The 16,702-nt window shown below is 43.7% G+C and overlaps 1 protein-coding gene across 5 annotated transcripts in view; it reads left to right on the top strand.

The window, feature by feature from the left end:
• TTBK1 (tau tubulin kinase 1) overlaps nt 1-16,702 on the top strand; it is a 106,321-nt gene that overhangs the window by 60,338 nt on the left and 29,281 nt on the right. For all 5 annotated transcript variants that reach the window (XM_042789605.1, XM_042789603.1, XM_032994066.2 and 2 more), the window contains 7 exons: nt 278-343; nt 1,890-1,982; nt 2,669-2,794; nt 8,256-8,410; nt 9,357-9,576; nt 13,107-13,282; nt 15,810-16,368. In XM_042789605.1, the coding sequence (XP_042645539.1) occupies nt 1,893-1,982; nt 2,669-2,794; nt 8,256-8,410; nt 9,357-9,576; nt 13,107-13,282; nt 15,810-16,368 (1,326 nt within the window). In that variant the 5' untranslated portion in view covers nt 278-343; nt 1,890-1,892. The remainder of the gene's footprint in view (nt 1-277; nt 344-1,889; nt 1,983-2,668; nt 2,795-8,255; nt 8,411-9,356; nt 9,577-13,106; nt 13,283-15,809; nt 16,369-16,702) is intronic.

Below are 16,702 nucleotides of genomic sequence, written 5' to 3'. Positions count from 1 at the left end.
CTTGGATAACGTTCTTAGCTCTGTGTCTAGACTATTACTATTCTAACCTATCACTGTAACCACCTTGCCATCTCTGTAAAATAGGATTTTCTAGAAATGCAGAATTGGAGAACGCTGTTTGTTTAGCTGGCTGCTAGAGCAGGTGAAGGCAATAAGAACTTTGTGTCCCTTGGGTACAAATGAAATAAGAGTGTAGAGGAGACGTTCTCAGGAGTTAGCTGCACAGGGCATTTAGTGATCTGCTCTGTCTCTGAGATTTTCTGTTGTCTCCCTTCAGCCTCGCAATGTTGCTGGCTTTCGAGGAACGGTCCGCTACGCTTCAGTGAATGCACACAAAAACCGAGTGAGTATTTTTGGCTTATAAGGAGTTAACAGCAAGGTTATTTCTCCTCAGAAACCTGTTCTCAGGAGCGGAGGAGTAAGAGGCGAGTTCTGTTATGATACCTACAGAAGTTAGTATATCAGATTAATTCCATGAGGTGATCAAGGTTGTTGACTATAAAACCAAAATTATGATTCATTTACTGGATCCTCTCTAGTTGGGAGCCTTAATAATTGTAATTATTGCATTATCAGACACTTTTTAAGGACAAAAAAAAAAAAAAAAAAAAAAAAAACAACAAAACCACATTAAATTGGAAATCAGGTTAAGTGCCAGGCTGCTTGCTGCTAGTTTCTGCAGAACTTGGCTGTGAATTATCAAGTGCCAGGTCCCCAGATCCATTCTCCACTTGGACTTTTTAATATTAACATCATGCCATCAGGTGAAGAGCCACCTAATGAAAGCTAGGTTTATTTTTCCCTGAAAAGAGCCATTATTTACGTAGTGTCTGGCCTGTTGCATTCTAAATGCTCCCAGAAGTCTCATCCAACATTCTTCTCAAAACCCTCATTTTCCTATTTCAGCAATGTTCCTGTGTAGACAGTGAACCATAAGTCCTCTGGCTCTGCTGCTAAGTGCTTGCCAGATGGAATCTATCATCCCTCCTGCGTTACCTCCAGGTGTCTGGCCTTATCTGGGATGAGTTTGTAGGATGACCTGTGACATATAAGGAAGTTTCAAAGTTTTTTTAGGAGAACAAGTTATGGTCTGCAGAATGTGGAAAGTGTGATGTGGGAAGGGCAGTTGAATGCCACGATGAATTCAAGCTATTTCTTGGAAGACACTGGGAAACCTGAGGTATAATTTTTGGAAGAGCTGAATAGTGCCAGCTGTAGCTGGCATCAGCTGAAGGTATATTTAGACACAAAAATCGCTGTATAATGCGTGCTATTCTGAGAAATTATGTTCTAGGCATTGGATATTGAGCAGCCAAAATGACTTTATGTGCTTTGACAATTTTGGCCTTAACCCCCAGTGCTTCAATTTCCCATTTGCTAGGCTGGGAGGAGACCGGTATGTGGAAATGCTATAAATCTGTAAATTGTTTTAGTGCTTAATGATGAGACTTTGAGTAAATGCTGTCTTGTGAAATGAGTTTGAAAGATACTTAGCTTAAAAATAATAATAAAAAATACTTTCTGCATGCAGTTTGGGCTTTTTTCTTAATCTAGGTTATTCCACATCCCATTAATAAATATTCCATTCCTGCATACTCCGTGAGGGAGAGTCCTGTGGAAAACTTGTGCTTTGCTGTATGGATAAAAACTGATATATTCACAAAAATGAAAACAAATGAGGTTAGTCGGGTGACTGTACTGACATTACCAGGTTTAATAAGGGCTTGATATTTCATCTTTAGTCTTTAATCTGGCTTCTTTAATCAATGAATGGGAAGTATGACTTCCCTTCCTGCTTTTTAAAATGAGGTAGCTCATCTGGAGAGCACACCTGGACTGCTGAGCAGCATGGAACTTTGCTCCTCAGTCTTTGTCTCTCGTTTCTCCAGGAGATGGGTCGACACGATGATCTCTGGTCGCTCTTTTACATGTTGGTGGAGTTTGCGGTTGGTCAGCTTCCATGGCGAAAGATCAAGGATAAGGTAGGAAACCTTCTGTCTGCTTAAGATAAGGTACTACATTTTCATTATTATCACTCTTTATTCCTCCTGCAGCTTAGTGCAGCTTTTTGCTGAGGTAAAGCCAGAGCTTGCTTTTCATCAGATCTTGCTGCAAGATGCTAACCTGCTTTTGTGTGTCCTGATGCACAGTGTGGATCTTCCCTCACTTGGAGTAGCTAGACATTTTCTTATGTACGTTGTTAATCATATTTGATCAAGCGACTTTGACTTTATTGTTGCAAAGCAAGCAACAGAAGTGGAAAGGCTGACCTGTCCTTTTGACAAATAAACAGAGCCTTTAGAAAGGCAGGGGGATAATGCTTTGCCAGGCCAAACAAGACAAATGGGAATTGCACCTGGAAGGTTAAACAGAATAAAGGTAACTGTTCATGTTGTCTTAGAAGTACTTTGTGCTAGAGAAGAAAATCCCTGGAAAGAAATAGGTCAGCTGTGCAGAAGGCTCTACTAAAGGGACAGCTTCTGAAGAGTGTTTCTGACTCAGAATTCCTGTTTGATCTTTCCCTACAGTGATCAACCTTGCTTTGCTAGGGACACCACACAGAAGAATCCTGGGTCTAGGAAGAGACCGCGTTCTAGGAATGATAGGACTGTGTGAATATGAAGCAATAGAAGAGATTCTTGACTCTGAGATATTTTCTTTTTTACAGGAGCAGGTTGGCATGATAAAAGAAAAGTATGAACACCGAATGCTGCTAAAACACATGCCTTCAGAGTTCCACCTTTTTCTGGATCATATTGCAAGCCTAGACTACTTCACCAAGCCAGACTATCAGGTAGGAGCCCTTCTTTGTTACCAGTCTGATGCATGGCACTCTGGATCGGCATTTGGATTTTCTAACATTTCCGTGCACGTGTTCATATCTGGCTGAGGAATACCTTTCCTAGGACCAGGAGAAAAATGCTGGACTGTACAGTCCTTCAACATCTCAAAAGTTTTTTCTTCTCCTTCCACTACCCTGTCCAAAATAATCCTGTCCTGCAGACCAGAAAGCTCTTACCAAGCAACAGAGTACTTCTACCTTCCATTAAAACACAAAAGTTTTGAGATGCTCCAAATGTGATGGAATTTTAGCACAGCTTTCCAAAGTCTGCACAGAGCATATGACAACAGCTCGACAGTGCACACCAATCCCTTTGTTTCCTTGCAGACTCATACAGGCCTTAGCTGTTATTATCTCTTTCTTTAATATTAATCTTAACAAGTTTTTTCTCCCATTCACTGCTTGCTATTGGCATATATGTGACCAGTTACAGTAGCTCAACTAACAGGGCAACTGAGGCAACCTGATTCTGTGTCCCTTTTTTATCACAGTGGTCTTCTCTGTACAATAAAGCCAGAATGATGAAAACAACATTTCATTAGCAGATTTGTGCAGTCTCATATGAGTGCCTGCTCCTGTTGATAGTGCATCAAATAGGTGGGAAAATGGTAGGAGGGTGTTCCAGCAAACTCTCTCCAACAGTGCTTTTGTATTTTAGCCACATATGTGCTGCAGCATAGCAACCACCACTTTTTAAAAAGGGGAAAAAAAAAAAAAAAAGACAAAAAAAAAACGACAAAAAAAAAAAAAAAAAAAAAAAAAAAAGGAAATTACTTTCTGGATAGTACAGTGGAAAAATAACATTTGCCACTAAGGCAGAGGGCTATAGAGGGAAGGAGGTGGACTGAGGAGAAGCTGAGGGAGCTGGATTTATTTAGCCTGGAGAAGAAAAGTCAAAGAGGGGATCTGATTGCTGTCTTCCACTGCCTCAAGGATGGTTGTGGGGAGAACAGAGGCAGACTTTTGTCAGAGGCAGCAAGGGAAATTGTGATTAAATCTAGGGGGCAAAAAATCAGAATGAGGGTTCTTAAGTATGGAACAGGTACCTAGAGAAGTCATGGAATTTCCATCCTTGGGGATTTCCAAAAGTCACCTGGATGAGGAACCCGATCTGACTGCAATTAGCCCTGGTTTGAACAGATGGTTGGATCAGAGATCTCCGAAGCTCCTCTTGAACCTACATCCTCCTATATTCTATTCCAGTTTAAATTAATTGTGTCCTAATGATACTGAAAAGTCATCCTTGAGATGGAAATGGAAGGAGATGTTCCCAGGCAATTTTAGTGCATTTAAAATCATGAACAGCTTTTTCACAGTAGGGGATTTGTCTGAAGCTGTGAATTGCCTCTTTGCCTTCAGTTTCTTGCAGGTACAGCTATGTACCTTGGAAGAAGCCTCCAAAAGGGAACTCCCCACAAAAGTCTGGCACCTCCAGATTGCCACCAAACACTGACTCTTCTAGCCTGACTTGGAGGCCTATTCCAGACTTCTGTGGAGGCAGGGAGAACAGTGAATGTGTTCTGCCTTGACATTACACAGTCTCTCATAATGTCTTCATAGCAGATTAGAAAGAGATGGTTTGACTAAGTGGACCACAAGGTTGGTGGCAAATTGTCTGGATTGCTGGGTGTCAGAGGTTTGTGATCAGCAATGCAAAGTTCAGTTGGTGGCTGGCTGCTAGTGGTAGATCTCAGGGAACAGTACTGGAGCTAATAGTGTTCGGTGTCTTCATTAAAGGCCTGGATGGTGAGAGAGGGAGACAGAGCACACTCTCAGCCAGTCCACAGAAGGTACGACTTTGGGAGAAGCAGCTGATATGCTGAAGGGTAGTACTGATACTCAGAGAGACCTTGACAGGCTTACAGGAACTTCATGAGGTTCAACAAAGGCAAGTACAAAGTCCTGCACTTGGGATGGAATAAACATGTGGAGCGGTGCAGGCTGGGGATCGAGTAACTGGCGAGGGAGAAGTTCTGCTTCCGCAGACCTCTGTGTCTTAGTGGTGACCATGAAACTGTAGGGTGTCCTTGTGACAAAGCAAGCTAACTGCATGGTGGGCTGTGTTAGGAAGAGCATAGCCAGCAGTGTAAGGGAAGTGATTATTCCCTTCTGTTAGGCACTTGTTAAATCACATTGAGAAACCTGTGTCAAGTGCAAGACAGGCATACAGACCCGACTGAGCCTAGTGGAAGGCCACCAAGATGTCTGGGAGCTGAAGCAAATGCCATAACAGGAGAGGCTGAGAGAAGTGGATTTCTTTGACCTTAAAAAGGAAAGGATCAACGGGGATCCTGATTTTGCCTTCTGCTACCTATGGGGAAAACTGAGCTAGACTCTGCTGAGGTGCACAGTGAAAGGATGAGATGTGTTGGACACAGTCCACAACAAAGGAGATTGCAATTAGCTGTACAGGGAAAAGTTACCACCAGGAGGATGTCAAACAATAGTTGGATCTTCATCCTTGGAGATAGTCAGAACATTGCTTGACAAGGGCTGAGCAACTTGGGCAGGCTGATCTGACTTTGAAACTGGATCTGACTTGAAGGTCAGCCCTGCTTTGAGTAAGGGGTAGACTAAATAATTGCCTGAGTTCCCTTGCAACTTAAAGATCTGTTGAGTTCCAGCTCTCTGCACCTGCAGCACCTCCTGCGAAGGCTCTTGCCGTGCTCCTTATCAGACATCCTGTGTAACTGAAGGATATCTTGTCATCTTCCTCCTGCCTCTGCCAAGTTAGCTGTTCTTGGGCCCAGCAGAAGGAAACTCAATATGGGCGACTTGACGTGACTGTGGAAACTCTTCTGGTCCCAAATAATACTGTGTCTGCAGGCAGAGGATCCCTAGACAGGATCCAGTAACCCTTTGCATGACTTCTGGGAGCAGTAGTTGTTGTTGGGACTGTTCTGTGCGGTTTCCCACTCCACTTTCCTCCTTGTAAAGCTTTGACCTTTCATCAGAAGTATAAAGGGTTCAGAGAAAGCTGAGAAGGCTCAATAAGACCGTGGAATAGCTTGAGAGTAATGGTAGCTCAGGACATGAGTAAAAAAGACCCTACAGGGAATACAATAGAGGTCTGTAAAATCCCAGATGTCCTGCAAAGTCAAATGCAAGTGTTACAGAAGAAGTTATAGCAGAAAGTTGCAAAAATCGTTTTGACTGAGTGGGTCCTTGATGGCATGAAGGAATGCTAAGAATAAGACAGCTGAATTTCTAATTTTAGCGTGTGGTTTCTTACTTCAGACTGCTTCAGTCTCAAAGGAATGGAAGGTGACAGAAGCGGTACCAATTTTTAAATGGCTTCAGAAGATACGAGTCTCTGACAGTGACATGTACATCACAAAGAATCAGAAACTGTGATAAAGACTGGGATTAGTGGACAGATGGGTGAGCGTGATCTAATGAGCAGAAGTCAGTATGGCTCTTATGAGAGCATCTGTCTACAAATGTGTGGAGTTCTTGGAAGGAGTCTCTGAGGATGTGGGGATATTAATGTCTAAAAGACATTTGACAATAATTCCTGCCAAAGTAGCAGTCAGAAAGCAAATATAATCCTAATAATAATTAGAGAAATATTAGAGGATAAACAGGAAATATCTCTATATTACCATGTAAATCTGTGTGAAGCATACTCTTAAATACTGTGTGTAGTTCCATTCCCACATCTCAGAAAGGATATCTTGAAATCAGAGAAGTTGTTGGGAACAGTAACGAGGAGGCTAGAGATAGATTCACTTCCAGATATGGAAAGACTAATGAGACTAGTACAGTACACTCTGAAAAAAAAAAAAAAAAAAAAAAAAAAAAAGAGGACTGGCATGTACCTGATGTCTTTAAAATCAAAGGCAGAGTGGCAAGAAGTAAATGAAGCGTGATTGTTTCTGCTTCTTCTGATAGGAAAATGAGGAACTGTCAAATGAAATCAGCAGGTGGCAGGTTTGAATGAGCAAAGATAGTTCACGTAATTGGTGCCTTCTTTGCCATAAGATAGGAGTAGTCCAAAAGCTTATGTATTCGATAAGTGATTAGGAGAATTTGTGAGAAAACATCCGTCTGAGGTTACTAAATGCCAGAAATGCATTTACTAAAAGCAAGGCTGTGAGCCTTTGGTTACTCACATAGAGTTCTGAGCAAGAAATTCCCTGCCAGCAGCAGCAGCCCGACCCCCCTTTCCATCAGAGGTGAAAGGGGGCATCATGACAGGAGCCTAAGAAGCAGAAACACAATGCTATCATATTAAACTGTCAACAGTAAAATCCCTTCCAAATCGAAGAAGCTGCTGCCAGGTCACGTCCACTCTGTGGAGAACTGTTACCTGTTCCTTGGTCTGACCAACAGGCAACTCTGGGAATTCCTTTAATCAAACGTAATGCCACTGCATAGGATCCTAGGTCACAAAAAGGAGAAAAAAGATGGCCCAACTGAAAGCTGCAAATAGGCATTTTACGGAAGTTTGGTGGAGGGTAGTAGGAAATGGCAGACTCTCCTGGCTCTCTGATCGTGCTGATAAACAGAACTGGAATATAAATGCAAACAAATAGGGGGGTTGTCTGTGGTCATTTTCATTCATAACCTAGTGCTAATTCTATGCCTTAAGCCAAATATATTTGTCACCATATTCTCTCTCTGTATAGACTTTAGGCTGAATCCTCTCAGTTCAACATTATTTTGCTGAATGATTTTATTAGAAATGTGGGACCACACATGCAGCTGTGTTGGCCTGTAGCATCCAGTTTCCCTTTGACAGCAGACCATCGGATGTCCCTGAGTAATGCACTGATGGATGGAGCACTGTTGTCAGTAGTTTCATTCTCTTCTAAAGAACATCTGTTCTTAGAAAGCGACAAACATAAACCATGTCAACAGGAGCGTTTGCACCTGCCATCTTATAAAGAAAATTGTATCAACCCTTTTACTGTTTCGTTTTTTCCTGCAGGCGAATGTGTCAGGCCACACTGTGCATATCGTAGGACTCCTGATCAAGTTGTATTTGAGCAAGACACTACAACAAGTCTGTGTCCTGGGACTGTGTTTTCCTGTTGTGTTTATGTCTTCTGGCAGCTCTTAAATACATGTTAAATGTACTATTCTGCATATATCTGGTCTACAGAAAAGATGAGCTGAACTTAAGGCTTTAGAGTTAAAGTAACAAGCCGACTGTGAGATTTCATCAAATCAGTGTCAAAATGTGTTGCATGCGCTTCTTTCATAGATTTAAAGAAATTTCAGTTACCCAGCCAAAACCAACCTGAGAAACAACTGACACAATTTTATTGCATTTGCTTTCATTTCTTGGTACCTTCCAAAGGCAAGATGAAAACTGTAAGATGCACTTGGTCCTTATGCCCATACTTCAGATTTTTTGTGAGAGCCACCCTCAGCTAATTAACATACAATTGTTTTTGTAAATTTATTCCAGCTAATCATGTCCGTTTTCGAGAACAGCATGAAAGAAAGAGGCATCACTGAAAATGAAGCCTTTGACTGGGAGAAGGCTGGTACAGATATCTTGCTGTCCACCAGCACTTCTACTCCACCACAGCAGAACACCAGGCAAACAGCAGCCATGTTCGGGTGAGTAGTGCAGTTGTGGCAGTCAGGCCATGGACATCCTCAATAACAAGCTCAGGAACAAGTGCATTTTTGAAAGATTTCAAGGCCACTGTGATCCTGGGAAGTTGGAGCTGCATGGCAGCCACCACCTGATTTGACTTCATATGTATTAACCTATCTAGTGTGGCGGAACCCAGTTTCAGACCCTTGCTGTCCTGCAAACACATTTTCCACTGGGGATGAGTGTGTGGGTTGGAGTCACATCAAGGGATGTCTGGAGGCCTTTGGCCAGGACTGATGGAGCCCATATGCTTGTCTGTTTTGCACATGGATGGGGCTTCTGTGTGAGCACCTGCTGTCAGGCACTTGCTGCCTTGCTGTGGGGTGAGTTTGGGATGGGTAGTGAGCTGAGCGTCGCAGAGTGCGTGCGCTGGTCACGACTTGACCACCGCTCCTCGACCTTCACGGAGTGTTTCATGTGCTGGTGCAAGGGTACACAGAGCTTGGTGCTCAGAGATGGAAATGAGTCCAAACAAAAGTGGATAAGGCTTAGCTCGCTGGTCTGTCTCGGTGTTTTTGAGGGAGCTGACATTAAGGGATAACAATAATCCTTAGTAAAATTATAGCAGATAAAAGCTATAAGGCCTATTAAGCCTCATGTGCTCGTGCAAAGAGGGGAGGTTTCTTCTAAGCTAAGTATTGCATAAGGGGCACAAACAAGAAGTTTACAGCCTGCGTATCAAGGGTCCCAAGATGTTTTCACTGATCCATCCCACTGCCTGTGTGACTGTATGTTAGATGGAATCCTGTTCTGTTTCAGGCTGTCATAGCTGGGATAATGTTGAACTGCCTGTTTTTGAAACCTGGTAATACCCTGAAAGCTGCTAGGGAATTTCTGTGGGGCAGTGTGCTAGGCCAGCTTCTTTCGGTGCTACTAACTGTACCTTTCTTCTTGTCTCTTCCATAGGGTGGTTAATGTCACTCCGGTACCTGGGGACTTGCTTCGTGAGAACACTGAGGATGTCCTACAGGGTGAACATCTGAGTGATCAAGAGAATGCTCCTCCCATCCTGTCAGGCCGGCCAACAGAAGGTCTTGGTCAGACTCCAAACACTGCTTTCAATGAGGCTGAAGTTTGGGAAGAGACAGATGTGAATCGCAACAAACTCAGGATCAGCATCAGCAAAGTAAAGAACGTTTATTTATCTCCTGTGGCTGTTGGATTTAGGGCAGCGGATTCACAGACTGCTGGAAGCTGCCTGGATCCACTGATGTAGCACCTTACATGGTGCAGCCCAAAAATCACTGTGAAATTTCCATGTGGAAATGGGAAATTACCAACATTTTTTTCACAGAGCAAAAGCCATTGGGATTAATTTGCATCTTTATGCAAATGACATTTGAGGGGCCAATAATGGTAGAGTGAATATTTCGTACAATCATTATGTCATTATCTAGGATCTTGATACTTCAAGCAATGGCATTCTAGTCATAGCTGATGCAATATCAGAAGTGCTCAAGGTTTGGAAACTATAAACCAAAATTTTATTATGTCCTAACCTCTTGGGTAAATAAGTTTCACCATATTTTTCTACATCTTGAATCATCACTGATTTTTCTCTTTCAATTTTTTAACTTTCCTTTCTAAGAGTAGCACAGTCTACAAAGAGCAATGATGGTTTCACCCCGTGAAGGGTGAGAGAAACTATCACTTAATATTCTCATATTTCTGAATTCCAAGATCGTATTAGACTTTTTGGCTTGCATCAAGTGTATACTTCATTTGGTTTTCCTCATAATCCCTAAGATTTTCTTGTAAGTGTTATCTAATTTCTTGGAGGCATCCACACTGAATGATGATTTCGTAGTAAATGTTAAGTATGAGAATCTACCAGTTTATTTATTAGATCAACTTATATATTGCAAGTAAATGAATATTTATTGTTTTGATCTCAATTGTTATTTAAAAATCGGAATATCACATGGCATGACATCGGATACATACAGATTCTGTTAGCAGAGAAACCTTCATCAGACAGACTCAAAATGTTATCAGGGCAAATTGGATTCACTACACAAACCTGTCTTTAATCGACATTTGTGGACTAGCATGTTAGCTCTACCAGTCTTCTGGGGCTGACCAGAATTCCCTTCAGTCTCTACTGGCACAAAGTTAGTCCTTCTTTTAGCCCCGTAGATACCTCCACTATTCTTAGTCTTATTAGAAAACATGCAGTGACAAGAAGTAATCTCATCTAACTTGCTTAAAATTCCCCTGTGCAAATACTCTGGATCAGTGTGTTATCTGTATGGAACATTGCCAGCGGCATTTCCCGATACTGAGAATTATAAACCAACTTCACATCACTACTTCATCTCTCACTGGTAAGCTGTGTGCATTCCCAGAAATTCTCATCTGAAGGCACATGAAATAAGGAAAGCCTGGTAGGGTGGGACGGTTCTGTTTCCACAACATAACAAAAAAAAAAAAAAAAAAAAGTATTGCAGCAGAATCCTGGTAGGTCCTAGGTGTTTTTCTATTCCTTTGAAGCACCAGGTGCTCTTCAGTCAGACCAAGGTGTGCACAAGGGAGTCCTAAATGTCCCTTCTGTGTGCCAGTCGTATGTCAGGTCTTAGGTACCCAGCGCTGTCATCCACAACGTGCTGGGTTTTGTCAGTTTACTGGCAAAAGAGCTTAGTCAGCGTGGCAATGAGCACTTCAGTGTGACAAGCTTTGTTGCTACACAGCAATCTATGGTTTGGAGCCCAGGGCACCGTGCTCTCCAAAGCTAAAGTCTGTCCTTTCTCTCTGTGAGAGTTGTTGTCTTCAGTCTGACTCTTGCCTGTCCTTCTGCTCTCCTAGGCTTAGTCTCTTTAGTCTGACTGTTCTCTGAGAGAGAATCAGTTTTTATTTAAGTCACCGTCACCACATGGAGAAAAAAAGGAGGCTGCAGATTTGATATGTAAGGGCACAGCTTCCCCTCTGCTTGTAATCTCAGGCAGCCCTTGTGTCTTTCAGAGCTACAAGGGCCGCTGGTGTGTAAATCACCTTTCTGCTATTCGCAGCTTCACCACCCTTCGTCTTCCAGTCTTACAGCACTAGGAGTAACTCCATCTCTCCCTGTCTTCCTCTCTGTATTTAGGTGTTAAGTAGATCTTGTCCATGTTTTTTCTCCCCAATACCTCCTTACTCCTCTGTTCACATAGTTCACATCTTTTTCTGTCCCGCTTTTCCCATTTCTGTTGTAAGGACAGTTTCCTTGCTTACTGTCACTGACCTTTCTAAATCCTCCTTCTGCTTCTCCTTCTTCCACTGGATCAGAGTTCTCATTCTGGGTTTTTCCAGAACCCTCTTCCTCCTCTCCCACGCCCTTCCCCAATTCTCTGCTCTTGGATCTTACTAAGTTGCCTGTTAATCAGTGCCTTGCTCCTTTCACAGACACATTTGACCTTCCTTTGTTGCTAACCTTCTCCTGGACCGAATGGATTACAGATTAAATCATTATCATCTATTCTGATTTTCCTCTGATGACTGAAAGTTCTCTCCACTCTCCCTAGCTGCAAATACTCCTTAGTTATACATTCCAAACCCAGCCTGGATGGTTTCAATCTGCTAATTTATGGACACCAACCGACTTGATGTATGTACAGTAGATGCACAAAGGCAACTGCCTGGATCAGCAGCGTTCTGCTGAGAAGCCTGCTTACATTCCGAGCCTCTGACGTTCATAGAGGCCAAGTGACTGTAGGGTGTGCTGCAGAGAAGGGTAAACACTTCATACGAGGAACCTGCACTGGCTCCTCAGTGCACATCCCACACGCAGGCAGTGTGTAGCAGCTGGTGTTGCATGGCTGGCAGCCCAACAGGGTTGAATGCAAATCCCAGACTGCTGCTGTAGCCCTTGGACCGTCCTGCCTCTGTGCTTTTGCCTAAGCAGCTCTTCTCTTCCAAGGGGAAGCAGCACAGTGAAAGGCAGAAGGCAGCTGTCACCTGCTTTTGGTCCTTTGTCTGCTGCTCAATTAAAAAAAAAATAAATAAAATCAAATTCACTAAGGCCATATGAGAACAGAAGATATGTAGTGGTAGAGTATGAACACGCAATGCTCACAAGTGTCCACGAGCATGTTTAGGTCCCTGCATGACCTTGGGTCTGTGGGAAGCTCTTGCAGATGTCGTGGTTGAGTATATGTCCTGGAGGACTTTGTTTAGAGGACCAAGATTTAAAAAAAAAAAAAAAAAAAAAAAAAAACACCCCAAAAAGACCCCTAACCATGCTGGGAATTAGGAGATGGCTTACTCATACCAAGTTCAGCAGAAGTAGAAGTATGTACATTGCAATGTAATGCATGGATCCTGCATAGACAAATATTGGCAAACAAGGGCTCTTGGACATCTTGGATAAGCAGTTGGTGTTTGTGTGTGCAGTGGATTAGCCCATGGTAACTCCTCTGGATCAACTATTCAAGGTAATTGAAATCCAGTGGCAACCTTGTAAAGATGTTTAAATATTTGAATTGATTTAAAATCCATACCTTGTTTTAATACTAGATAACTGCCAGGGCATATGGGCCCTTGCATTGCTTCGAACATTGCTTGTGTAGGATGTGAAGATGCAGCTGAAAATGTAACCTTGCGGAAAGCACAGAGCAACAGTAGAGGATGGGAAATCAATGTCTTTGGCCAGATTTTGAGGTTCTCCGTGTTTTCCCCCTACAGACCCAGTGCATGGTGGAAGAGGAGCAGAGAAACGGCGTCTGCCCCAGTTCCCCTGTCCGAGTGCCTCCGGAGTCCCCCACCACACAAGTGCGCTCCCTAAGATACCGCCGTGTGAACAGCCCCGAGTCAGAACGCCTCTCCACTGCTGATGGCAAAGCAGATCTACATGAAAGAAGGTTTGCTCACCCTCTGTAGCCTCCTGCTGCTTTTAGCAGTGTCTTGAGGATTGACTGTTGAGACCAACCGAATCAGTAGGCACTGGAAGTTCATTTCTGGGTGGAGGTGTTCATGGGCTTTATGATGTTTCTGATGAGACGCTCGTGTCTGTTAATAAGGAGAGTTATTGGGAGCGATTCTCATCCTGTTCCTGGACGGGAAGAACTTGACAGATGGAAGGAGGGACATTTGTCAGAGAAAAGGCAGAACAGTAGATCAGAGATAATGTAAACAGTCACAAAGCTTTTGGCTGGCCTGGGGTGGGAGGGAAGAATGGATCTTGTTGGGATACATACAGGGATGCATGTATTCTGGGAGCTAGCTGACAGATCCTGAACTGGTGGATTTCATTATTTCATTATTTTTCATTATTAGTAATAATAGCATTAATTTTTCAGCATAAAGCATTGCACTTCTTTGCATGTGAAACGTACACATTACACCCGGATTTTGAGGGTAACAGGAATGCCTTCTCTCAGATCCACGGCAAAGAAATAAACAAAACAAAAAAAAAAAATGATGAGAAGCAGCTTCAAAAAGATCAACAAGAATTAGAGAGAGGATGAGCCCCTAGCACTAGCCCCGCTTTGTTAGGTGCTGTTTCATTCTGGGTGGCTGGGGGAAGCTGTAATGCTTCTCTGTAATTCAGGAAAGATCGTTTGTGTTGCTGTTAATAATACTGGGTTTGAATAACAACTCTTGGGTCTTGCTACCTCTTCTTTTTCTTGCTTAGAAGAAAGGCCCTTTAAAATAGGAAGAGAAAAAAGCCATTTATAACGAGCCGGCAGAACCCATCCTGTATATTCACTGAATGCTTTTAACTCCTTCCTTTATTTCTCCCCCTTTTCCTTATCCACTCAGCATCATGCTAACTTAATATAGAAAACGTGTATTATCCAAAATGCATCCCTTTCTCCTGCCTTCCTCCCTCAGCTCCCATTTTTAAAATCAAATTATTTCTTCACCTTCCAAGTAGCCTGCACCAAGTATGGTGCAAATACAATCCCACTCAGCCACAGAGTCTTCTCTTTATTCTGTTTTTGTCTTTTCACAACACAGACTTGACTCCCAGCACTGGGAAATTCTTCTGACTTTCTGGAGTAAATTCTTCCACTCCAGGAGTCTCTCCTCTGCCGGAGAATGGATGAAGACATCGGCTAAATCCAGAGTTTCTTTTACTTTTTTAGCAACAGCTCTTTAAAATCCGGTTGTTCTTCACACACACAGTACAGGCCATTTTTCATTCTTACTTTGCATACTTATTGTTCCCTATTCACAAAAACATATTTTTAAGACTAACAATTACAGCCTTGCTTCTTTCAGATCCATCAGATGGCTTTTGCTGAGATCTTGGGTGTTGCTCACAACTTTCTCTACATCAACTTTTGTTTCACCTCCTCTAATTCCCCTTTCTTCATCAGAAATTTTGCATTTTTGCTTGACATCCTTTCCATCTCAGCTCTGGCCTTCCACTGTGTTAAAGACACCCAGTTTTGCCTAGCAGCCCTTGCCTCGTGGTCAGTCATTTCTCTGTTTCCCCTCATGCTTTCTCACACGTGGAAGGCTTTTCCCAGAAGAATCTGCAAGGCTCCTGTACGTTCCTTGTTGAAATCCTGCTGTAAAACACACTGCAGCTGTCTTTTTGTGGGCAGCAGACACTCTGGCTTTGTGCAGCGAGCTGCTAGCCTCTGTGATAGACAAGCAGTAAGGCAAGCAGCGGGTGCAGGCCAGATGAGGAGCATGGATCATAACACTGTGGAGCAGAAAGACAGGAGTGCCACTGGCTTTCCCACCCGAGACGCTGCCGGGGCCATCGGGGCGCAGGGAGCTTCCAGGGCCTCTTTGAAAGATACTTCAGCATGGCTGCAGGAGCTGCTGCTGTTCACACTGTGAGCCACTGAACATTGTGCTACCTTTTACTTTGTAAAAGGATTCTTCCTGTCTTTCCTTCCCGCTCCTCCGAAGTCTTTTGGGCTCATCTATGCACAAAAGGTCAACGGTTCAAAGGTGCGAGGAGCAAAGGTCCTTACTGCCTTTGAAGAACTCACGTGGCCACCTTGGAGGCCTCAGTGGTCGCTGTAGAGGTTGCACAGTCCAGCTGAAGAGGTTATAGGAGCCCAGCAGGGACACTGTAAAGTCAGACAGTAGATTTAGGTTTTAGGGGTGTTTTGTTGGGTTTTCTTTCACAAACCAGTTCAACTTACCAATGGGGAAAGAGTATATTGGTGGTGTTGGGGGAAACTGGTTATCGTCGTGTCACCTGCAAGGAAGAGAGATGCTGAATTGGCTGTCGTACTGAAGCACTTTAGGAGGAACGTCTTTATGCCATTGTAGGTTCTAAAGAAATTTTTTTGCTCAAGCCTGTTTTTCTGAGGCATGCCAAGAAATGACCGAGGAGGACTATACAGGTTTTTCCTCAACTCTTATGATCCCTAACTAAACCCGTATTAAAAACGTATTTCTAATGGCTTCACGTTCTGTCTTTAGATCTCGAATGGATTTACCTGGCTCCCCATCGCGGCTTATCTGCTCCTCCCAGCCGGCCCAGATGCTGTCCATTGATACCGGCCAGGCTGACCGGCAGGCGAGCGGCCGGATGGATGTGTCTGCTTCCGTGGAACACGAAGCCCTCAGCAACGCCTTCCGCTCAGTGCCGCTCGCAGAGGAGGAGGACTTTGATAGCAAGGAGTGGGTTATCATTGATAAGGAGACAGAGCTGAAGGACTTTCACCCAGGCGCCGAGCCAAGCACCTCTGGAACCACGGACGAGGAGCCTGAGGAGCTAAGGCCTATTGAAGAGGGTGAGGAGAGAAGGCGCTTAGGGGCAGATGCTGCAGTCAGGCCGAAGACGCATGATGGGCGAAGTCGGGGTATGCAGCCTGTGACTGAGGAGGACAGTTCCCACAGACACGAAGGACCTTCTCAAACAGGATCTGACAGCAAACACGAACAGCAGGCAGGAAGTCCAGCCCACTCCCCCCTACATTCAGCACCAGCTATCCGACAAAGGAGACGAGAATCTGAACCTACTGGTCCTCAGAGACAGGTAAGATCTCTGGGTCTGTACCTTGTTGCCTAGCATAGCATCATCTTAGGAAACCTCAGCTGTGCTGGAGAGGTCTGTGATTCCAAGCACAGATGCTCTTGTGAAACTTTCTGGCAGTGCTTGCAAATGTGAACGCCTTAGAAGTGCTCCCTATAGCTAGTAACGCTGTCCCCGACTAAGGACACACTGTTATCAAGGTCTTTCGGCTGTTTTGGCACAGAAACAAGAGGAGAGCACAGCTGTGGTCGTGGGTATCTTTAATCAGTTCTCTTATTGCTCTCCCATGGTGTTTTGTTAGTAACCACTTAGTTGTATGGAGGTGTTGCTAGCAAAT

This window comes from Tyto alba, unplaced genomic scaffold (assembly GCF_018691265.1).
Source record: "Tyto alba isolate M040663 unplaced genomic scaffold, T.alba_DEE_v4.0 Super-Scaffold_16, whole genome shotgun sequence".
Taxonomy (NCBI): domain Eukaryota; kingdom Metazoa; phylum Chordata; class Aves; order Strigiformes; family Tytonidae; genus Tyto; species Tyto alba.
The sequence above is the reverse complement of the archived record's forward strand: the minus strand, read 5'-3'. Positions and strand labels throughout refer to the sequence as shown.